Source organism: Daphnia carinata, chromosome 1 (genome assembly GCF_022539665.2).
Source record: "Daphnia carinata strain CSIRO-1 chromosome 1, CSIRO_AGI_Dcar_HiC_V3, whole genome shotgun sequence".
NCBI classification, from domain to species: domain Eukaryota; kingdom Metazoa; phylum Arthropoda; class Branchiopoda; order Diplostraca; family Daphniidae; genus Daphnia; species Daphnia carinata.
The window spans coordinates 7940700-7964975 of NC_081331.1; the positions used below are offsets into that span (position 1 = coordinate 7940700).

The 24276-nt window shown below is 41.4% G+C and overlaps 1 protein-coding gene, 1 long non-coding RNA gene and 2 pseudogenes across 3 annotated transcripts; 2 read left to right on the top strand and 2 right to left on the bottom strand.

Moving 5' to 3' along the window:
• Positions 1 to 83: 83 nt before the first annotated feature.
• LOC130701589 (uncharacterized) overlaps positions 84 to 24276 on the top strand; it is a 90588-nt pseudogene continuing 66395 nt past the window's right edge.
• Positions 6631 to 8249, bottom strand: LOC130701614 (uncharacterized). 2 transcript variants are annotated; one of them, XR_009004119.2, is made up of 5 exons: positions 8098 to 8249; positions 7862 to 8037; positions 7587 to 7760; positions 7402 to 7504; positions 6631 to 7330 (listed from the first exon to the last, which is right to left on the bottom strand). It is a non-coding gene; the product is annotated as an uncharacterized LOC130701614 (long non-coding RNA). The 2 variants fall into 2 exon arrangements; XR_009004120.2 differs by having other exon boundaries at positions 7565 to 7760.
• LOC130701609 (anaphase-promoting complex subunit 15B-like) lies at positions 7694 to 8510 on the top strand. The gene is made up of 3 exons (XM_057523563.2): positions 7694 to 7983; positions 8105 to 8164; positions 8245 to 8510. Exons 1-3 carry the CDS (start codon positions 7978 to 7980, stop codon positions 8422 to 8424), a joined length of 246 nt encoding a protein of 81 aa, XP_057379546.1. The 5' UTR covers positions 7694 to 7977; the 3' UTR covers positions 8425 to 8510.
• LOC130701611 (DNA-directed RNA polymerase III subunit RPC1-like) lies at positions 9127 to 14232 on the bottom strand (annotated as a pseudogene).

Here is a 24276-nt window from a genome sequence, read left to right on the forward strand (position 1 = left end):
TTAAAGCGAAATCTAAAATTTTGCCAAAATTGCAAAAGTGAGAAGGCCTTCTCGCTTTTCCATTTTTCCTCAAATCCTAGATTATGTGTGTATTACTATTATCCTAGATTATTATTGTATGCTGCACCAAGCTACTATGCAGAAGCCCCGAAGTACTACACTACCACCTACGCCGCTCCTTCTTATTACACTGAGGCTTCGCAGTACTACGCTACAAAGGCTACCGAGTACAGAACAACGTATGCTTCGCCAAATTACTATACCGAGCCCACCAAGAACTATTCTACTACTTATGCTGCTCCGGTTTACTACACCGAAGCTCCACACTACTACAGCACAAAGACCGCTGAATACTAGACTACTGCTGCTCCAGAGTATTACACGAAGAAAACTGAGTATTGTAAACCACTTACGCAGCTCCAGCTTACTACACTGAGGCCCCCATGTATTACAAGACTGGGGCCCCTCAATACTACACTACAAAGGCGTCCGAGAACTAGACCATAACGTATGCCGCACCAATTTATTACACTGAAGCTCCAGCATACTACACAACAACCTATGCCAGTCCTAGCTACTACACCGAGGCACAGGAGTACTATTCAGCTCCAACGTCGTCCATCATGTTCGATGATAGGAGAATTAGATTTTGTTTTATTTGCAGTCCTCGTTCCAAGATGAATATTTCCCTGCCGTGTATTTATGCATTAACTAGTCTAAACGAATGTGATTTATAAATAAAATGTTGAATACAGCTATAATGTCGTTGCCGAATCTATTTGTTTTTAGTCTTTATTACATAAAGCGGATGAAGGCGTTTTTAGTATGTGTTTGTACAACATTGTAATTGCTGAACACAGTATACAATTGGTATTTATAGATATGCTCGCAATTTATATATTCAGTTGAGTCGCATTGATTCGTTATGTTAGCCCTACGGCATTGTGTAGTTGATGTGGTTAAAATCCATTTATCTTTCCGTTGGTAGTTCAATATAGCAGAATGAAATGTGATTTTTTTTTCAGTTTGCATTTACAACGCTAATGGCTATTTCCTAGTTTCAATCTGAAAATGCCTATGTTAAGGTAATGCTCAAATATTCGGCAGAGATAGAAGTTTCGGTTTGCCAGTTTTGATTTTAGTTATTAGGAAAATAGTAAAAATGGTTGCGCAAAGCACTTGACTGACATGCTAGTATCCTCCAGAACTGTCACGATCTTGGCCCGGATCATATTGCTGTACCATATGATCCCCATCGTGACATCAGCTGAAAGTAGCAGTAAATAGTACTAGTAAATACATATACACACCTTTGCAACAATGCTGGACGTAACAAAGTTCATTTTGTAAGAAATAAAATAGAAATATTGACTCTACTGTTGAAACGTTTGAAAATTTTTAAACAACAGGTGCCTTCTTTTCAGTTGGTTCTAAGATCTGGAGAAAAAATCGTGATCAGGTATGAAATAATTTCATAATTGCCAGTACGACATCTGGATCCACATTAGTTTTTGCTTGGTGCTTCATTCAATGGAATAACAATAGTTCATTGGGATGGGGAAGATAATTATATTTTTGTTCGATATTTGAAAATACATACGATAGGTGCGGTGACAGGTAGGGTAGGAATAGTGGTTGTTATGTCAGGATGAACAGATGGATTGTTTGGGCTCAAAAGAAGAATCAGGATGATAGGAAACCGTATAAAACGAGGTCAAATCGACGGTAGAGGTTAGCCGAGTGAGCAGCTCTGACACTGTGTACTACTAGCAGTCTTTCAAATACCAATACCAGAGTTAGTGTGTTACAGTTCCGACCTGCAATCATGAGTAATGTACACACTTCAACTTGTTTAATGATTTTAGTTAATGTGATGATGCAATTGTTGATAAAATTGATGTTTGAACGAGGCGAAGTGCTTCTTTATTTTTGTTTTAAGAACTTCAATGTCATAATGGAATTATGAAAATTAATGTTTTTGTTTTTCGTCAGGTTACTATGGCAGTATGCTGCTACCAGCTGTCGTCTTCCTGATGACTGGATCGACCTTAGGTGTGCCAATGGCTTCATCTTATGGATACGGTAGTTATTCATGCCAGACAACCACTGCTGCGCCGTACTACGTTACAAAGGCGGCCGAGTACTACACCACAACATATGTGGCCCCTACTTACTACAGCGATGCGCCCAAACATTACAGCACCAAGGAACTTGAATACTACACCACCACATATGCTTCTCCAACTTACTGTACGGAGGCCTCGAAATACTACTCCGCACCGAGCTATTACACAGAAGCGCCAGTGTATTACGCAACAACATATGCCACTCCAAGTTACTACACCGTAACTCCCACCCACTATACCACAAATGCCTGACCTGGCCTCTGACGCGACAGCTTATGCTTCCCCGGCTTACTACACTGAGACCTCAAAATGTTACTCAGCTCCAAGTTACGCAACAACTGTGTCTTACTACCACTACAGAGGCGCCCAAGTACTACGTAGCTCCAACATACTACGCCACAGCTTCCCCATATTATTACGATGAGACGACCTACTACACTGAAACCCGAAGTCTTACGCTGCCCAAAGTTACTGCGTGGAACCTACTAACTACACCACAACTTATGCTGCCCCGTCTTATTACACTACCACTTACGCAGCTCCAGCTTACTACGCTAAGGCCCCCACGTATTAAAAAACTGAGGCCACAGAATACTACACTACGAAGGCTCCCGAGTACTACAAAACAACGTGTGCTGCACAAAATTATTACACTGAAGCTCCAGTATACTACACAACAACCTATGCCAGTCCTAACTACTACACCGGGGCACAGAAGTATTACTCAGCTCCAACCTACTACCAAACTGAATCCTCCAAATACTACACCACAAAAGCGCCAGAGTACTACACAACAACGTACGCCACTCCCAGCTATTACACTGAGCGACTAAAGTGTTATTAATTGTGAAAGTTGCGCTGTCCGTCGTGGCAAATGACAATCATTTTTGCGCGTTTTGCTTATATGCAAATGCGAAGACAATCACGCGCTATTAACTGGAACCAATTGTAAACTACCGTGGCGTCTGAGCAACTAAAGAAAAGACACGCGTTCAAACATTTGCCAGCGTGTTTTTTTTTTTTTTTAAACAAGAAGACGACGTTACCCCAGGTGGTCGCATTTGAATATGCGCATTCTGACCCAAACGCTAAGTATACAGTTAGCGCATATTATGCCGAATGTTGTTTCTTTCTGTTAAGTGAAAAACGCCAGAATTATTTGCCCGTCTTTTTCTTCGTCTGTTGACCGCTCCCAACAGTAGTTGTTGCGCAATCGAAATAGACGATCCCCCCCCCCCTCACATATCAGCATATACGCAAACGTAGCTGATCCCCTAAAAACATTCAATTTAAATACAGCCTGTTCCGATTTTCTATAAACATTCCGCTATGATTCTTATAGAGAACGCGCAATGATAGGCTCAGGCTAAATTAATACTCTTTTATTTAAAAAAAAAACGTTCGCCGCGAAACGATATAAATAAAATTTAAATTTGTATACCCAATTTTGACGATCATCGTCTAGAGCGGGCGCAAACAGCGAAAGGAAACGGTGACGGCGTTAAAACTGGGGAGATGGATGTCCTCGTTACGGTGGCCACGATCGGATCTTTCTTCTTCTTTTTATTGTGCCATCGAACTGGAAAATGGAACAATTTGCGTTCGTCCGTTGATGGTGGACATCACGTAGGGAAACGGACTACGTTACTTTTTGACGAGTACAGCCCATTAAGAAGAAACTGGCCGTCCTTGTCACTGCCGTCCTAGACACAACGTCTGTTACGCAATCAAAAATATGAATGAAATTAAAATGAAGTTAATTAACGTGTTTACGTGTGATGGTGACGTTGACGGAAGTCGCTGGATTGAAAAATGCATTGCCTATTTTGGAGAAATAGCCCGGCTGTTTCCTCCTGATGGATGATGTTCTCGGCATCCATGACTCGTCGTGCGTGGGTAAGTGGAATGAACGATCGTTCGGCCAATCAGGTGATGTAAACAAAGGCGTTGCTTCGACGCTGTACACAACGATGTCGGTTGATTTTGATATTGCAACTGAATTGTTTTGGAATTCATTTATACCGTAATGTTTGTGTTGGCATGAATTGTGTAAGCGGATGGTAGAACTCGTTTGTCAGCGGATAGAGTGGCCCATTCATCATCAGGAGGACGTGCTGCTAAATGGCGAATCTTCACCGTTGGCGACATCTTCCTGTTACGTTCACCAGTTTTACGCAGATCAACTTGAATGGATATGAACAAAAATGATCAATCAACGGATGATTGTTTCGTCAATTCGTTTTTTTTTTTGCAAAAAACTTACGTTACTTGTGAAATCAATTGTCGTGCTGATTGTTCTCGACTCGGTGTAGGTGGGCGTCCGCTGTCCATCGACCACCAACGTCGTGATCAACTAAACGATAATCACCTGCAAAATGTACTTCAAAACTGAAAATGAGTGATAGATAGCAACCTGCCTTCTCAGACGCTTTCGTACTTTCTGTTACTCACATCGGTCGCTCTTTGCCCTTTTTATGTATCGCCGATTGGTCCCACAGCCAACAGGTACATCACATTTTTGAATCCTATTGTTTTTTGTTGAAGGTAACAAATCGTTTCATTTTTTGTGGTTCTTTTTGCTTCGTACAACGAGTCCTCTCTTCGAAACGTTGGCCAATTGGATCGACCTGATGCCCAGTGGACATCAATCGTGTAGCCGATAACAAACCTCACGTGTTTAAACATGCACAGCCGATCTGGTGGTGACATTTCCGGGTCTTTGACACCCTCTGTGCACCGCGTCCGACGACCTACGTAATATTTTGATCGATCACTGTTCTTTCTTGCGTACCGCGGGATGTCCCTGCATTAGCAAGTGTCGGTATGTGATTAACACGACGTGTGTATACGCACGCGGTTAAAACAACAACGCTGTCCGCTTTCATAACGCAGGTGTCCCCGTAATTTAAGTGGCTATTTAAAGAACAAACGTTTTCTGCCTCTGTACGTGCTTGCTTAACCCACAGTTCCCTATGCACACATCCGTTTCACGCAGGCGTGAATGTGCGGGACGTGTGTATGGACTGTAATTGTTTTGGAGAAAGGGAGCCGCGCTGTTCGATATTAGCCCAAGACGTTGGTGTGTTATGCTAAATAAAAAATTGCGTGGGACTATTGAAATGGTTAACTATTGTTTGAAACTCCCGATCGTGTGCACCTCAAGCATTGGGCGATTCCTAGAAATGCAACAATCGAACAAAGGCGGCTCGAATCAAAGCGTATTTAAATTTTTTGCAAATTTTTTCTAGCATAAATGAGATTTTGTATAATAAGCAACGCAGCAAGTTCAAATGATAATCAGTTTCAAAAAATAATCACGGCTAAATGTGGTCTGGAACTGGCCATTGCCGTGCTCCTTTGTTGCCCGTATAGGCCGAGAGAGCCCCCCCCCCCCCCCAAAAAAAAAAAGTCGGAACATTGCATTCGAACTTAATTTCGAATGCAACTGTTGCTGGTTGCTATCACTCGATCAACTGTCCCGACTTTTTTTTTTCTTACATCTAACTTACATCTAATTAATATCTAACTTACATCTACAACCATATGCTGTTTCATCAAGTCTTTTATAGTGCCCCATAGATGATCGAAACCAGCTGCATCTCATTTTGGCGTCAATCGACCTTGGCAGTTGAATTTCGCAAACACGGTGTGCGATATTGACGATTATAAAAATGAACTGTATTCGGAAATTGCTATTTTACTTATTATACACAATTTTATTTATGTTGGAAAAAATTTAATAGAAAAAAATTGCTACAACAGAAACTGAAAGTGGTGCAATCACGGATCGTGACTCGTTTGAACGTTACGCGGAACAATAGGCTATGGAATTCAATCCATTTCATTCGTTCTAAATAACTAAATAAATAAATTACTAAATATGAATAAATCGTGTGATTTATCTCTGCCTGATAGATGACTCCATTTTACTAAAGCGTACCGTTGCCGGTCAAATGCATCAAGCGAGTCAGCTGTTCAGCGTTCGTGAATCCCGCTGTTTTATTTCCCTTGCTGATCCTTCCCATTTCGGAAGTTAAAAACAAACAAAACAAAACTATTTGTTTGTTAAAACGGTATACCCGTTGGTTTATTTAAAGTGTCCATCTGTTGGTCAGCTTACCCTTTGAGCAATTACACCGAATGTACCGTTAGGTAACCAACGGGAGCTGAGCGTGAGTCTTTGACACGTTGCGCCATCTAACGCTGCCTTGTTACTTCACCATTCACAAACCATTTCCCGTTATCCGCGTTCAAGAAAATAAAAACAGAGTTCTTTAGATGGGACATGCACATTTAGCCTGAAGGATAACAGAAACCTTTAACGACATATAGTCCGAACGGTCCCGCACACCACCCGCTGGCCCCGTGCAACTGACGGGCCTCGTCAAACGTAAGAAAATCCAGATCCCATGACGTGTCTGTGCATTTGGTATAACACTAAACATGTGTTATAATTGTTGTAACTTTGTTTAAAAATGTTTGGTTCGATATCTTTGATGCAAACTTCTCTCGTGATCGCATATTGTATTCTGTCCTGGAACAAGGCATCGATGGCGGGACTCCTGGCTGACAAAATAGCTAGCAAAATAGGCGCCGATTTGCTCGTCTTGTTCGGGTGTGTCGAAATGGAATGTAACATCGCAGTTCAACTGATTGACGAAGAAATGAGTGAATTGGATCTGTGCGTTAATCTCGCCAGCAGTTCTTGAAAAGTGGATCCAAACGGTGCAAGGAATTTCCATTTGTTCCAATTCCAAACGTGGAGATAGTAGCGGGCATTTTAACGGACTTCCATCCATCGACTCGGAGAGCATGGCTTCAAAACGAACGTCTGTCCTGCGTTGACGTTGGCCCAAACAGCAGTTCGCTTGCCGTAACTATCCTTGCAGCAAACGCAACGCGGTGACAGGGAGAGTTGGATCACAAATTCAAAACCAGGTGGGGGGTTTTCGCATTCAGCACGGTATGGTCCTGGCTGTTCGGACGCCAGAGAAAGATGAATGGAAAGTATTCCCGAAATGTGTTTGAAATGAAATCCCCCCACCTTGGCTTGACTTCTCGTACTCGGTGGTGTTGAATGTCCCTTGAATTTTAAACGAACCATCGTCTTATTCTGTTACCTGAAGAGGTGCCATTCCAAGGTATTTTTCGAAGTGTCAAAGCAGTTCTATGCAAATTTGCTGGACTGGATGCCGTATAGATTGCTAGACAAAAAACAAAAGTACATTTTAAAGAGATGGAGGTTGACTGTTATTAAAATTTGAAATGAAATTACAAAGTGCTGGGAAGTAGCAACCTTTCAATCAGAACGTCGGCTCATTTCGTCTGATCATTCTAGTTGACCTTCTCTACTTAAGCGAGGGGCCGTTATAAAATGCCTAATAAAACGTGAAACAATACGTTTAGTGGCTAAGGTAAAAAATAAAAAAATGGCGTACAAGCAATGGAATAAATACGAACTTCGATTCTTTCCTCGTTAGACTGCTCAAACCTCTGTGTTATAGTCGAAGAGACAATGAAATACGAGATATATGAGATAAGAGTTATCCTTGGTCGCTTGAAGTCGAGTTCACATCAGCGATAACAACGTAACCCTATCAGCGCGATAGTGATGAAAACGCCTAGGCTGCAATCCTTTGAAGATAAATTCCAAATTATCATTTAATTTCTGTGTGCAATTAAGCACGGTTGATATTGATAATCAAATTTCATTAGTTTTAAGTATTTACCATTACCTTTGGGAATTTGTTGGAAACAGCATGAAAAAGCTGGGAACCATTCGCGTTTTACTGTTTCCTTGTTAATAGTTGATGGGGAAAACGAATTGACCCAGTTGGAACAAGAACACCAAATGTGGGTATGGATGCTTTCCCCTTTGTATTTCGTGATAGTCATTAAATTGTCTTCAGATCTGTATATGTGGTTAGTGAATTTAGTTTTATAATTGTTTTTCTTTATTATGTTAAAATACCATGCAGCTGAACTCAGTAGCTACGAAGAACAGTGATATGTTGCCTATTGGAAAGACGTCGTCAGAGGTTTCTCTTTTTTATAATCAATTTATCATATTCTTCTTTTGTTTTTAGTCTTATATTTGTTTTTATTTTGGCATGTACAGCCTGTAGACGAAGATGAAGATGAAGAAGATGAGGAGGAACATGAAGATGATGACAGCGAAAGTCGTGAAGCAGAAGACAGTGATATAGACTCCTTTACTGTCAATGGGCCAAACTTTAATCGTGACCTTGGTGAAGGTCCACCTAGACTTGCCAACCTTACTATGGATCTCAGTGAATAAAAAGTCAAGCAATGTGCATTAGAGTTGCATGTTTCATTAAAATTAAATGGTCAATTAGAAAGCAAGGTATCCGAATGACTACATTTCAATTAAAGAATGATGAACTGTTTGAAAGTTTAAAAAAATGCTGTCACTGTTTAAGTGAAAATATGCAATTTCAGTGGGAAATAGTCTTGTCAAATAATATTTTTCGATTCTTTAAAACTTGAATAACAGTAATAACGAATCGTAATAACAATTATATCTAAGTTTAAAATGATTTACGGAGAAACGCTGCTTGACTCGAGTATTTCTTGATTGTATGAGTTTCATCTAGTTATAAACAGGTATTTAACGTAAGGACGGGAAACTTTTTTGCTGTCTTGTATTTCTTTCTTACCGCCGTTTCGGATCATTTTGATACAACCACTGAAGCGATTTGCTTGACGATTTGGTTCGTGTTTTCTTTGTTATTGCAGCAAAAGCGGATTACAAAATGGAGAGGTGACCAGAACCGACTTCGTTTTTTTTCCTTTTTCGTTTTTTTTTTTTTTCCTTTTTCGTTTTTCCGACCTGCAAGTTGCCTGTGGTGGCAATAACGCTTTTAGTGTCGAAATAAACAATTGCCGTAGTACAAAATAGAGTTCAGAAAACGTTGTGTATTTGTAAAAAACACAAAAATAGAAAACAGGAATTTTTGAATTTTTTACAAAAAAGACAAAACAAACATGGAAAAATCATGGAACATGGACATTTTTTTCTAAGCCGAAAAGCAAGCATCACAACATACACAGCCACGTTACACGACAACAGAAATCTAAAGCTTGTTTTTTTTTTTTGTTTTTTTTTTCATTCGATTGTTTTTCGGAATTCGATCCTCCTCAAACATCTTGCAGATGCCAATGAAATAATTTAACTATTTTTTGCGGCATTCAGCCACACGAAAAATTGCCTAAATATTGCGTGCCATTTCAAAAGGGCTTCGGCTTTAAAATATTTTAAGGACGCAATTTAGAAAAGAGGAAAAAGAAAAAAAAAAAAAAAAAAAAAAAAAAAAAAAAAAAAAAAAAAAAAAGAAACGTAAATACACCAACAGGGACACATTTTCATTACCAGCTGTTACATTGGTGGCTTAATCAAATGCGACTCCCGTACTAAGAAAACAAAGTTTAATTTAAAATTCAACAGTTCCTCGTTAAACTTAACACTGAGATTCCATGATTGTTAACTTGATAGTTTATACCTCTGGTAAGTGATATTCTGGTACATCAAAAATGAGTGGCATTCGTTTTGGCGGAACAGTATTCCCCGTTTTATGCAGCAGCTTGAAAGCTCCTGTTCCGATTGACATAGGTATGCCCATGATGATGCATTCTGATACTCCAGTAATTTCGTCCTCCTGGCCATAGTAAGACGCATCGAATAAATGATCAGAAGCTCTCTTAAACTAGAGTAAAACCACGGGAAAAAAAAAATAGAATATTAACTCTGAAAAAGCCTATTGCAAGCTTTTACCGACGCCAACATCAAAACGGACTCCTTCATTTTACCCAAACCATCCCTGGTGATACCCAAGATTTCACCACGACAACTCATTAGATCGGATAGCAAGGCAACATGTCGGCGATCGACACTCATGCCATGACTTTCCATAGTATACTGAATTTCTTTGGCAATTGTTGCCCTAAATTATTTTGTAAATAGTTACTAAATTTGTTATTATTAAGGAAGATAAACTGTCTTACTTGGCAGCTTCAATTCCTAGGGTGCTAAAGACTTCCAAGATATTGTTAGAAGTCGTTGATGTTCCTTGAACGCCGTAGGTCGCCATCACTTCGCGCATATTGTCACCCTCTACAAGCAAAGAATACCTGGGCGGTTTCCTTGTACCGTCGATGTTGATAACAGCTCGGCTAACAGTTGGTAAGCCCTGAAGCAGGGTGCAAGTTGAAAGGCAGTTTTGGTTACCGAAATTGTAACGTACCTTTATAACGACCTTAGGCAATTGTTCCTTGAGGAACTGCATCACATGATACATTGACGATTTTACAGATGGAGCGGGCTTAACAATGACTATTGTTTCACTGATGACTTTGATGAAAGCTGGTTTTATTCCCAGCTTACACGTACAGAGGCTGAAAATTGAAAACAAAAAGAAAATAAATAAAAAAATTTTAAACCAAAGTTAGTTCAAATTTTGTACATCGGAAAATTATTAATTTACCTCCGCTGGATAGAATTTGCATCCACCTCAAGTTTCAGCAAGCGGATTCGGTTCACGTCTAGTTTAATCAACATGTAGCAGTCATCAGGCAGATATACTTCTTCGAAATATTCCGTCACCTTAAAACGACAAAAGTGAAAAACTAACGGAAAAACATTTTTCTAAATTTACTTCTCCGAGAATGGTTTTTTCTATCCTTCCTTTTACTCGTCGCGCATATTCTGGGTCGTTGTCAATTAGGAGTTGGGTGGAGATAACTGGTGTACTAATGGCCTTTGAGGCGTTAATGATTTCCTTAATCCTGAAGATGACCGGGAAACGAAGACAGTATTATTAATTTTTATGTCTTAAAAAAAATCCTTTCTTACCTAGGAACTCCCTGTGTGATGTTCATGGATGCCACACCAGCGAAGTGACAAGTCTTTAATGTCATTTGAGTACCCGGTTCGCCAATGCTCTGCGCGCAAAGGGCTCCGACAGCGGTGCCTATGTATGCCAAGAACAATTATTTGGCCATCTATTTACGAGAGAACTATAAACGTATGCTACTGTACCCGGCTCAATTTTTGCACCATGATACTTCTCTTTGGAAAATTCGCAGAACTCTCGTAGTTGACCATCGGTTATGCGCTCCAAGTGTTTTTCTACAGGTAATAGTGGCCGACCTTCCATCTTATAACGCTCCCGTACCTTACGGATACGTCTGACTTGATCCTCCACAAAAATTCTGGGAACATGAAATAATAGCATTAAAAATGTTTTGTTGATTTGTAAACGCATTGGGTTACCTAAGTTCATGTTTGAAGTCGACCCCAAGTGATTTGAAGGCATCCTTCTCCATAATAGTATCAAAAGCTTGTTGTAATTCAATGTCATCTAACGGATCTTCATCGGCATAAGGGGACGCTGCTTTGATGTGAACAAGAGCTCTTTGAAAATCCACAGGGCGATCTTTGGCTTCCATGTAGGTGGGGTCCAAACCATCGCCTCCATAAACAAACTGTATGATCTCACCGGTAGAATTTCTTACGGTCGAATCGTATTGGCAACACAGATCTTCCAACAACTCAACAAGTCGTCGTTGCATGTACCTTTGAAAAAAAGCCATAAAGGTAAATGTTTTCGGCACTAAACGTTAACGTGAAAAGTTTACCCAGTCTCGGCAGTCTTTACGGCAGTATCTACTAGACCCTCATGTCCATCCATTGCGTGGAAAAAGAATTCTGTAGGCGTCAACCCCGAATAGAAACTGTTTGAAACAAATCCTTTAGCAGCGGGGATCTTGGAATGCCGCTTAAAGTGTGGCAAACTACGATCTTCGAAACCATTAGGAACTCGTTTGCCATTCAAAGCTTGCTGGCCGACACAGGCAATCATTTGGGATATATTAATGAAGGATCCTTTGGACCCGCTTTTGGACATGACTAACGGGCTATTGCTTGGATGCAACTCTTTTTTACAAACCTCTCCGGCCTGGTCACGAATTCCAGAAAGTTCTACTCAAGAATTGGCACTTTTAACAGATGTCTTAATAGGAACGGATAATATGATGATACCTTTTAATATTTTTGATTCTAATGACTCTTCTTTATTGCAACCAGGAAGGCAAGGCAGTTGACCTATGGTGAGAAGACGAACGTATTCGTCGCACTTCGCGTAACCATTGTCCAAAAGTACTTGCTTCTCTTTCAGCAACGTTTTGCCTGACATGACAAATGAATGATTAAAATTAGAAAACAAAACAAACGCCATGAAAAACCATTACCAGGTGTAACATCTCCAATGCCGATGGAAAATCCTCGGTTCATCATGTAATAAGAAGCTACACGACCGAGTTTCCACATAGCCTGGATGGCGAAATCCACTCCGTAGTCACGTAGTAACACGTAAAATATGTTCATTTTTGAACCGGAGCCAATTGTAGATTTATCGACGCTACCGGCTAGCACCTCGGAATTCCGAACCAAAAGAAATCCGTCGTTGGTGCACAACTTCTCCTTTTTTCGAATATTCCTTTCCTTTGGTTCTCAAATTGACTTTGATTCGGTCTCCTGGGTTAGGTCGCAGAATCAGGCTAAAGATCTGTTTTCCCGACCATAGAGCCATCGGTTTTTGAATGCAAGGAGGAGGAAGCTTGATGACCATATTCACCTCATGAGCTGCAAGGAAAATATTAACGAAATCTACCAATTGTATAGGATTAAGTACAATAAGTACCCGTTAGCATTGATGCGACCATTTGACAGGTTTTGGCTCGATCAAAGAATGCATCCTTTAAAGTCAGTAGATACGCCCCGGTGATGAAATCCTATTAATATTTACAGGAATGACATTATACCACGTTATGAATAAAATTGTGAAATCATTACCTGAATTGCTGCTATCAACAATTCGCCATTGCGTGGTGATACTAAATTGGACTTATTTCCCATAAGTATCCAAGCTTCAGCTCGGGCTTCTTCTGTTTGGGGAAAATAGAGATTCATTTCATCTCCATCAAAATGTGCATTGTAGGGCGTACAGACGCATTCATTAAAGCGGAAAGTACGATGGGGTAAAACCTTTGCCCTGTGGCACATAATAGATATCTTGTGCAAAGATGGTTGGCGATTGAAAAGAACTATATCTTCATCCATCATATGCCTTTCAATCAAATCACCTAACTAAGAAAAAAAAAAGGAAATGGTTCATTTAAATTTATTTTAAAGTTTTCTAATACATTCGGCAAATTTTAGGATATGGTTTACCTTCAGATTGCGGGCTATTCTATCGCGGTTTTCATCTTTCAAGAACGTTTTGACATCTGAGTCTTTCTCTTGAAGATAATTGGCGCCGGGATAGACGTCTGCTCCATTTTTTACCAACTTCCTCATGAGCTCAATGTTTGCTTCGTTCACACGAGTAGGGAAAGTCAAAATTTTGGCAACCAATTCTGGAACTCCCACTTGATCGATCCGCAAATTTGGATCGGGTGAAATGACCGTTCTACCCGAGAAATCGACCCACTCTTCTGAAAGATTTCCACGAAAACGTCCCTGTTTGCCTTGAAGACGTTGAACAATATCACATGATGCCTTTTTTGGCTGCATGTTTAGAGGGATGCCAGATAATTCACCGTTAATATAAAGGAAAAAAGTGATGTAAAATATCATACATGATTTGAATTTATGGGGTATTAATATACCATTGGCCTATCGAGCATTCCATATTGCACAGGTGTTCGGGAAGAATCACAATTGTACAAACTTTGTGCTACAACTTGCATATGGGCTTGCTGTTGTATTTGCTGAGGGTTCACAATTCCAAAGCTTACTTTGGCTCTACAGTTGCAAGAACAAGTTAGATATATATCAAGTTTTTCCTGATCTCAAATACAACTTCTAGTTTAAAATTTTATGGAAACTAAAGGTGGTTGAAAATTTGTAACTTACATCTTCCTGATAACATCAGTTTCCCGATACTGTTCTTTAACCATAATGTAGCCTTATTTCTTAATTATCGTTCTTATTCAAAATTTCTTTGGCTAGAAAAAGCACTTGGTCCATCAAAACGCAAGAAACATATAAGGTGAGTTCAGCTCACGAGCTGAAAGGTTTTGACCTGTTCTTGACCGTTTTGACTGGTCTTCAGTGGTATCCGGCGTTGCCGGTATTACTTGTAACAAAAAGTAAATAAATAAATAAATAAAAAATCAAACACGATTTGCTAATGGCTGTTAAAACATTCGACTATTTCACTTATAATTATTGTATTATTTTTTATTTCTTTTAGCTATCGTGAATATATCTTATTGCATAGAACTGCAAACTGCACCCTTTATGCATAGTAAATAGACGTGTATTTTCTCTTTTCATCACGACGGCATCAAAGGAAAAAAAACGATTGAACAATAACCAAACGGAGAAGATGTATTCATATAGCGAGCTGCACTTTCTTGTATGACCATCAAATAACATATATATACTATATATATATATATTTATTTATATATATGCGTGGGGTGCACTGGCGGCGGCAAAGGGAAGTTTATCAAATGTATGGCAGCAGCCCACGGCAGCCGCAGAATTATATCCGCAAAGGCACGTGATTATCATCGACATAAATCATCAAAACCAAGGCACACGGTCATAATGCACATGCAATAAATCAAAGAAACATGAAGGACGACACGGTGTAATTATTTCAAAACAATAAACGTCTTGTTTTCGCTTTTCTTCGTTCTTCCTTCAGTCGGCTGTTATTTCCGTTTTTAGGTCGGAACTTGACAGTTCCAGTCGAACCATTGCTTAAAAGAAAAAGAAAGAAAACAGCCAAACAACCGAGAACACGTGATGCAGAAGAAACAATCAAATTTTCACTGGTGCGCTGCGGGAAGTGTGTTTGTTATAGAGATAAGAGCTGCCTGAATGATAATCAATCCTTTGGGACGTTCGAAACAAGTGAAAGACACTCGAACTCGGTGTAGCACTCGTCAAAGTTATTTTTTTTTAAATACCGACTGCTCTATCCCCTCCCCCCTCCAAGACGAAGTACAAAATGATACAATTCACTGTGTCACTATAGCCGAGTGTTTACGCATTCACTTATTGATCAAAGTTTTCATTTTTGTAACGCAACGATCAACGAATTTGGCCGATCCAAATCCACCGAAAAATCCGATCCATCGTCTCACAATCTTGTTCTTTCGCAAACTGTTCAGCGGAGCCTTTAAGCCAACGCTTCTATCACGTAATGCGGACGCATTTTGGATTGCAGTTGGCGCCAAAACGGTCAACCATCTACCGGACGTTTGACGCAAAAACCCAAGTTCACTGAAAAGTTGAACTAGAAGTTGATGCCATAATGGACATGGGCGTGAGGTTAACATTGAAAAATTAAATTAAGTTTTATTATGTTTTGGTTTCAGATTTTGTATTTAGAATTCCCGAAGTGCAATTGGACGATTAATCCTTTTACTTTTTTAGATACTAGACAAATAAGCACAATACATAATACGAAGTACGAATATGAAAGATCCTTACATCCAGACCCTACATGACAGTGGCTTACATTCCCTATGCCTACATCAGGATAAGGATGAACACTCGCGCGTTAGAATTGGAATATAATCCTAATGATAGTATTGAATAAGAATAAAAAAGCGAAACGAAAAACACAACAACTTAAACGATAATCTGGGAATGAAATCCCAAAACGAATGCTGACCTATTGAAGCTAAAAGGTTCATTGAAGGATTTATCACCAAGTCTATTGAAGTTGTCCATCATGACTACTGCTGGCGATGACTGAGGCAACGGAAGGTCAAATTTGGCTTCGATTTCCCTTAAACTAGGCGGAATGATGACCTCAGCGTGAGTTTCCGAGTATTCTTCCTCTGCATAAATATTGGCAGCGGTGCCCAAAAGAAGAATAATCAATCCGCACACGAACAGTACCTAACGCACGGAGAATTCTTTAGTTATTGCGAGTGACAAAATTCTTCGAAGACCCACTTTGGCAATCCAGCGTTCACCAGAAGTCGATGGGACAACTTGCAGATAAATCCACGCAGGCGCAACACAACAAACTGCCGTTCCTGAAGTGGCACCCACCAGACCTAAAACGAACTCGACATTCGGAATGCAGATACCAACAGACACCAATCGACATTTATATTTTCTTTTTCATCTTATTGTACTAGATTTCAATAAACTTTACCTATTATTAAGGTTGCCGTGACGATTATGAATGTCAGGATTTTGAAACGGAAATCCGAAAGTGAGCCGGTTGTTCCTCCTGACATCCCGCCACTAGTTTCAGACGTCTGAAGGGATTCCTCAACTTAAAAAACAAACAAAAGCAAACACTTTGGCATAACGATTACATCATCAATGAATTAACGCTTTACCTTTCCATACACTAATGAATGAAAGCTTGTCCTGCAGGGCAAAACACACGACGGAAAGCTCAAGATAATCGATAGCAGGAATCCCACTTTCATAAGGTCAGTTACAAAAGACGGCGCAAAACTTATGAGGATATTGCCTAGTCGAGACAAAATATGACCCAATGAAATTCGTCCGATTTTCCTAGGCAAAAAGTTTACAATATTGTTACGTTTCAGTCCGATTGATTGTCTGTATTACTTAGAATATAAGTACTAACACAAATAGCGAGCCTAGTCGGACGTCTTGACCGACGTCCTGCTCTGTCTTTCTTGGTTTTCCTGTACCAAAACCAGGTACAACCAATAAACAACAAAACCAGCAACATACATACCCGGACGATCTGTACAGCATAATTCATCAGACCGTCCGTCCCAACAACATAGATACCCGGACGGTCTGAACACTCACAATACAAAAGAATAGGATAACAATAATAACATAGCTTTAGTCTTACGGTTTAGAGAACACTTTGGGGCTCCTAGACTACACACTACACTACCTCAGAACTAACTAACTCTTCCCTCAGTCTTCCTCAATTCCCTCTCCGTTTCCTTTGAGACGGAAGCTATGCGTTGACATCGTCGGTTAGTCGACGATTCCGCAACAATATGTTGACTTGCCAGTAAAATGCGTATCCGCAAAGGCTAGGTAGCCAGCTATTCCTACCCCCATGTACATAAAAGTGCACAAATCAATGGCTGTCGATATTACTCGATCCATTGCTTTTAGGGAAGGTTCTGGTATACTTCGAACACCTGCCTATGCATTTAAAAAGCTGATCATTAAATCTGGCATTCTCCTTGTCAATTTAAATATTTCCACTCACGTTTGGCATCATAAAGCCATGGAAAATATCGGTACGCATTGGAGTACACCCCCCATTTTCCATACTTCAATATTTGAAGACATTCCTTCGGTTAGGCTCTGGACACCAGCCTCAAAGAAGGACTGAAAAAGAAAAAAAAATCTGTCATAACTGCACTGTTATTTTGGTAGCATACTTCATGTAGAAGGATGCATAAAACATAATTAAGGGCAGAGAATCATGTACATGCTTTCAAAACCAATAACATGTACTACATAGCCACAGAAACTGTTGACACTACATCCAATGTTTCAATATCTCTCAAGAGGCACAGAGGTATATGATGAACATGCTATTTCCTGTGTATGATTAAGTTATATATTTTAGAACCTTATTGTAATGTTTGATACAGCCACCAGATAGCGCTGTTGCTATGTGGGGGGACTAGAGACGAATACAGTACGTGATAGCCAGCCAAGGAGCATGGTCACAACCTATCCGCCTAATCTAAATTGAATCATTGGCATCCGACTAGTTGCTGGATTGATATAACACAGGACATTACATTGGCGACGAGGTGAAAGTGTATAAAAGGAAAACAGTGAAAATAGTGCTTCTGGAATAAACTAAGCCCACTGAAATGGCATTCGCATTACCAGCCTTCGAAAGTTTCTCCATTAGTGACGACCCTCAAAACGTTGGCGCACGTTGGAAGAAATGGGTGTCCAGGTTCGAGACAATGCTCTTGGCCATGAACATTGTAGAAGAGGACTAATACAAACGCACAGAAAGCAGCAATCGACAAACGACGACTCACCCTGATGCTGCACTACGCCGGATCTGAAGTGGCCGACATGTATGACACCCTATCGGGCGAAGACGAAGACAAAGAATCATACTCAAAAACGAAGCCCTTGCTGCAAACTTACTTCCAGCCTAAACAGAACATTGAGCTTGAAGTATACAAGTTCAGGAAACTGCGACAGGAAGATGGTGAAACAATGGACGCTTATGTCACCAGGCTTCGCAAGCAAGCAACACTCTGTGATTTCCCAGACGACGATCGTGAAATCAAGTTTCAAGTCATCCAAGGATGCCTGTCAAGCTCATTTAGGAAGGTCTGTCTACGTGATCAGCTGTCCCTGAGTAAGATGCTAGAACACTCTAGATCAGCCGAAGCAGCTAATCACTATGAGGAAAACATAGAGAAATACAACCAGAAGTCCGCAAACGCAATGAAACACACAAAAAAATTATCCACAACGAAGAAAAACTTCTTGGCAAGCACCACTTCAGAGCAAAGAAACTGGCAAATGTTGGGATTGCGGGGAAGAGTGGCCACACAAAAACAGAATCTGCCCAAGCAAAAATGTATGTTGGAACTGCGGAATGAAATTCCCACACGCGGATGGAGTACAATGTCCAGCTATAGGCAAAATATGCACAAAATGCAACAAGCCAAATCATTTTGCGAAAATGTGCAGAAGCTCCAATCAGTGCAACCCCTCAAGTGGCACACAGGAGATAAAAGAAATCACACAAAAGCTACAGAACCAAGCGATAAACTCTTCCGACGAATCAAGCGATGAGTCGGTGTTTTCCGTCTGCGCCATCAACAACCAGAAGAGACCGATGACGTCAATACAGGTCGGCGAAACCAAAATCGCAATGATGATCGACACAGGATCGACATGTAACATGATCGGGTTGAAAACATTTAAAAAATTAAATCCGAGGCCCGTTCTGAAACCAACCAACACAGTGATCAATGCGTACGGAAACAAACCGCTTGATATTAAAGGGAAATTCTCAACAATCATCAGGTCCAAGCATGCAGAGTCGAAAGTTACGGTGTACGTAAGCGCTGAGAACAATGCCGACAACCTACTGAGTTGTGAAACTGCCAAAGACCTGAAGCTCGTCAAAATCATAAACACAACTCATACACAAGCCAGATACGAACAGCTAAAATGCGAATTTACCTCACTCTTCAAAGGCACTGGCAAAATGAAGAATTACACCGTGAAACTACACATCGACCCATCGGTTCCTCCAGTCACGCAGAAACACCGGCGTGTTGGGTTCCATCTCAGGAAAGCCGTCGAGGAGGAGATTCAAAAGCTTTTGCAAGAAAATATCATCGAACCAGTTACGGAAGGTCCAACCCCATGGGTATCACCCTGTATTGTGGTTCCAAAACCAAAGCAGCCCGGCAAGTTTCGTGTGTGCGTAGACATGCGCGCTCCAAACAAGGCAATAATGCGCACCCGCCACGTCATTCCCACCATCGAAGACCTCGTGGTCGATTTAAATGGAGCCAAATTCTTTTCAAAGCTCGACATGAACCAAGGTTACCATCAGTTAGAGCTCATGCCGGAATCTCGTTTCATCACAACTTTCGCTAGCCATCGTGGACTGTTCCGCTACAAGAGACTTAACTTTGGCATAAACTGCGCCGCAGAAATCTTCGACGATGTCATAAGGCAAATAATTAGTGGCATTCCCGGTGTCGTCAACCGCAGCGACGACATACTCGTGACCGGAAGATCCAGAGGTGAACATGACCAGAATCTTCGGGAAGTGCTACGAAGGCTCCAGGAGCGCAACCTCACCCTCAACTTTGGAAAATGTGAGTTCGGGAACAGGGAAGTCACGTATTTTGGTCTTCACCTTAGCGAAGACGGGATCGCCCCTGACAAAGCCAAGGTTCAGGCTATCGACGAAGCCGCCCCTCCATCTGGACCGGACGAGGTATCAAGTTTCCTCGGCATGATTACATTCTGCAGTAGGTTCATAGCGGACGCTGCAAGCATCAGTGAACCTTTGAGAAAACTCACCCACAAGAAAACCGAATGGGCATGGAGTACCAAAGAACAAACAGCATTTCAGGAGCTCAAGAACCGTCTAAAGAATGCAGTAACGCTGGCGTACTACGACGTAAAAAAATCGACTTCTTTAATTGTTGACGCCAGCCCAACCGGGCTTGGTGCGATCCTAGCGCAAACATCAAAAGACGCCAGTCAAACCCCAGTCGCGTTCGCCAGCAGACGTTTAACCGACGTCGAATCTCGCTACTCCCAAACAGAGCGCGAAGCTCTCGCTATCACCTTGGCAATACTGCATTTTCATTTGTATCTCATAGGTACCAAGTTCTCAGTAATAACGGACCATAAGCCACTGGAAACCATTTTCAACAAACCGTTGATTCAACCTCCAGCCCGAATTGAAAGATGGTTACTCAAGCTTCAGCAATACGAGTTTGAAGTCAAGTATCAACCCGGTAAGAACAACCCGGCTGACTTCATCTCACGCCATCCAGCCCATCAGAACAGGACCCCGTCAAGAGAAGAAGTAATCGCTGAGAACTATGTCAACCACATCGCAATGACGTCAGCACCAAAAGCCGTTACCATCAAGGAAGTGGCAGAAGCTACCGCACGAGACAAAGCGATCCAGGCCATAGCTAACATACTTGATCGCAAACGTGACACCAAACAAGAAAACCTAACGCCTGATGAGTCCGAGCGCGTCAGAGCATTCAAACTTGTCCTGAACCAACTGTCACGAGTACAATCCACTGAAGGTCTACTACTGCTTAAGGGTTCGAAGCTGGTCATTCCCCAAGAGCTCACTGATCGCGTAATAAAGACAGCGCACCAATGTCATCCGGGAATTGTGAAGACGAAAAGCCTGATCAGAGAAAAAGTGTGGTTCCCTGGAATAGACAAGCTGGTCGAAATAAGGATTAGCTCTTGCATCCCATGCATGGCAGCCAACCCAACTGTGCGACCTGAACCTCTGCTGATGTCACAGCTCCCGTCCGGGCCATGGACCGAGATCAGCGTGGATTTTGCACAATTGCCCGATAACAATTATCTTCTTGTAATCTATGACGATTACTCACGTTACCCGGTCATACAAAAAGTCTCCAGCACATCGGCGAACGCCGTAATCCCCAGATTGAAAGAGGTTTTCGCCATGTTTGGCATCCCAACAACACTCAAAAGTGACAACGGTCCACCATTCTCGAGCAAGAATATGAAGGACTTCGCGGAGGAATTCAACTTTCAACATCGCAAAGTCACCCCTCTGTGGCCACAAGCTAACGGTGGCGTCGAACGTTTTATGAAGACCCTGAAGAAAACAATCCGGTGTTTGGCCGGCGAAGGTTTGTCATGGAAAGAGAACATCTCTACATTCCTTTTAAACTATCGGGCAACACCCCACTCAACAACAGGAGTACCACCTGCAACCGCGTTATTTGGCCGGCCGCTAAGAACACGGATTCCAGAATTCACCAACTCTAACGCAACAGACGACAAAATCCGCCTGAAAGATGCCCAACAAAAAGCGAACATGAAAAAACACGCAGACAAGCACGCTCAACTCCGTGTATTCAACTTAGGCGACAAGGTTCTTCTCCGAAAAGACAGCGTCCGCAACAAGATTGACCCTCCCTTCCATCCGGAAATCTACACTGTAGTCGCTGTCAAAGGAAACATGATCACAGCAAGCCGCGGGACCCACACAGTCACTCGAAACATTTTTTACTTCAAAGAAGTAACCGGAACAGTCGGAAGCCCAGACGTTCATTGCAACCCCGAAGAAGACGAAGAACTTGATCAGCAAAATCAGCATAACGAAAATCTTTTAGGAAATGTGCCGAGCAACGACAGGGAGAGAACAGAACCGGAAAGCCCTGTTGACTTCAACACTCCAGATCCAGGAGAACACATCGGTCACCAAAGGCCAACCGGTCGCCCCAGACGCAACTGTAACCTCCCGAAGAGATTCGAAGATTACGAAGTCAACTAGCAACCGAAAACCATTGATTCGCTCATGTAGCTGTGTTCTCTACCTGTTGTCAAATTTCGTATCACAATTTTTTTCTTGTCGTAATGTATGACTATTCTTGCAACTCAGTGCTACCCTCGTAACGCAGTCAACCTAGAAATTTTGGTCATCCATCCATGCAGACTTGCCGCGCCGATCAATTTTCCGATCGCGATCTCCGATCCGATCTTTTGAATTTGATCGGATCGGCGATCAAATTTTGCCGATCATTTTTAGCGATCATTTTTGTGCAGCATCTAACGGTAAAAATTTACACTGTTTCGCGAAAATAGCATTGGCTGTCACAGCGACAGTCACTGGCGGCCATTGAGGGTGAACACTAAACAGTTTCCTTCAATTGGCATTCGCATAAATAGCAGTGAAATAGAACCCTGCGGCTGAAAATCTACAGCTAGATGGCGAAAAGTTTGATCGCTAAAAACGATCGGATCGCGATCAATTTTTTGGGATCGCCGACCCGATCTCCGATCTTTTTCAAAAGATCGGATCGGCGATCAATTTTTTGATCGGAGATCGGATCGGCGATCAATTTTTGATCGCGATCGCGGCAAGTCTGCATCCATGTGATACAGAGTATGTGTCCTTTTTCTTTGTGTTTTCATTTGTTAAAGGTTGGATGTGATGTAATGTTTGATACAGCCACCAGATAGCGCTGTTGCTATGTGGGGAGACTAGAGACGAATACAGTACGTGATAGCCAGCCAAGGAGCATGGTCACAACCTATCCGCCTAATCTAAATTGAATCATTGGCATCCGACTAGTTGCTGGATTGATATAACACAGGACATTACACTTATGGTAATAATATCACTGGCATCCAGTAGAGAGCTTACCTGCCATAAGAATAAGTATTCGTGCTGACTGCAAGGAGTAATTTACACCTATTTTGATTAATATTTCTGGACCGAGATCGCCAAGTACAACCAGATAGGCAATGCAGCAGCCCAGCTAATGGCTATTTCCTCATTTCGCCCTTAGATTTTTATATGTTAAGGAAATGCTTAAATATTCGGCAGAGATAGGAGTTTCGGTTTGACAGTTTTTATTTTAATTATTGAAAAAATAGGCAAAAAGGTTGCGCTAAGCACTTGACTGACATACTAGTATCCTCCAGACCTGCCCCGATGGAGATCATATTGCTGTACTATATGATCCCCATCTCGCATCAGCTGATAGCTCTTACATCTCTATTCAGTTCTGCATTGGAATGGGGGGCCAATGATTGGTGGACCAATCATTGTGGGTGCCATCATCATCATACCAACGCTTGACGTTTCGAGTTGTAATTGCTTACAGACTCTTGGTACTAGTTCCCAACATTGGGAGTGTACCATACCCAGTCATTGTTCAAGTGCCGCTACGTTAAAGATGTTCACGCAACTATTATATACCGTGAATGACGACCCCAAACCATGTTGATAACGCTAGCGGGCATTTTCCGTCTTAAACTAATTCTCATTTAAATTCAGTGAAACTATTGCACAATGTAATAAATGAACTGTATTCAGAAAATAGTGATAAACAACATCCAAGGTAATTATAAACAAAACACTTGAGTAAATGTCTAAAATTTTCAATTATTATGTAGCACTCACGAATTAGGGCGTGGCATCACGCACCGTTAATGACATGCAAGAATACTCCATATCACCTTGCGGCCGATTTTGGCACTAGTGCATTCATGCATTGGCTTGGTGCTATTCTAGTTGTGACGAGTTCGAACCCCCTAGAAGAGCAGTTGGTGGAACTCACCGAACGTGAAGTGGCCGAAGTGCCCGTAATTTCAGTCCTCTAACGGCACGAATCTCGAAAATCGGAAGGCGAAAAATCTGTCCAGGAAGAAGCTTTCGTTTCCGAAAACGCATATACTTACGAAGCTACAGTAATTGAAATTGTGGAGCCCCAATCACCTGGCCTCGTTCAGCCGGAATATTTCGATCCAACACCCGCTGATCCATGCCAAGACATCATTACGGTTGCAATCCAATCATCTCGAAACTCTTCCGAGTTGACACTATCCCTTGAAAATGAGAAACCTGCCAGGAAGAAGTCGGTTATCTCT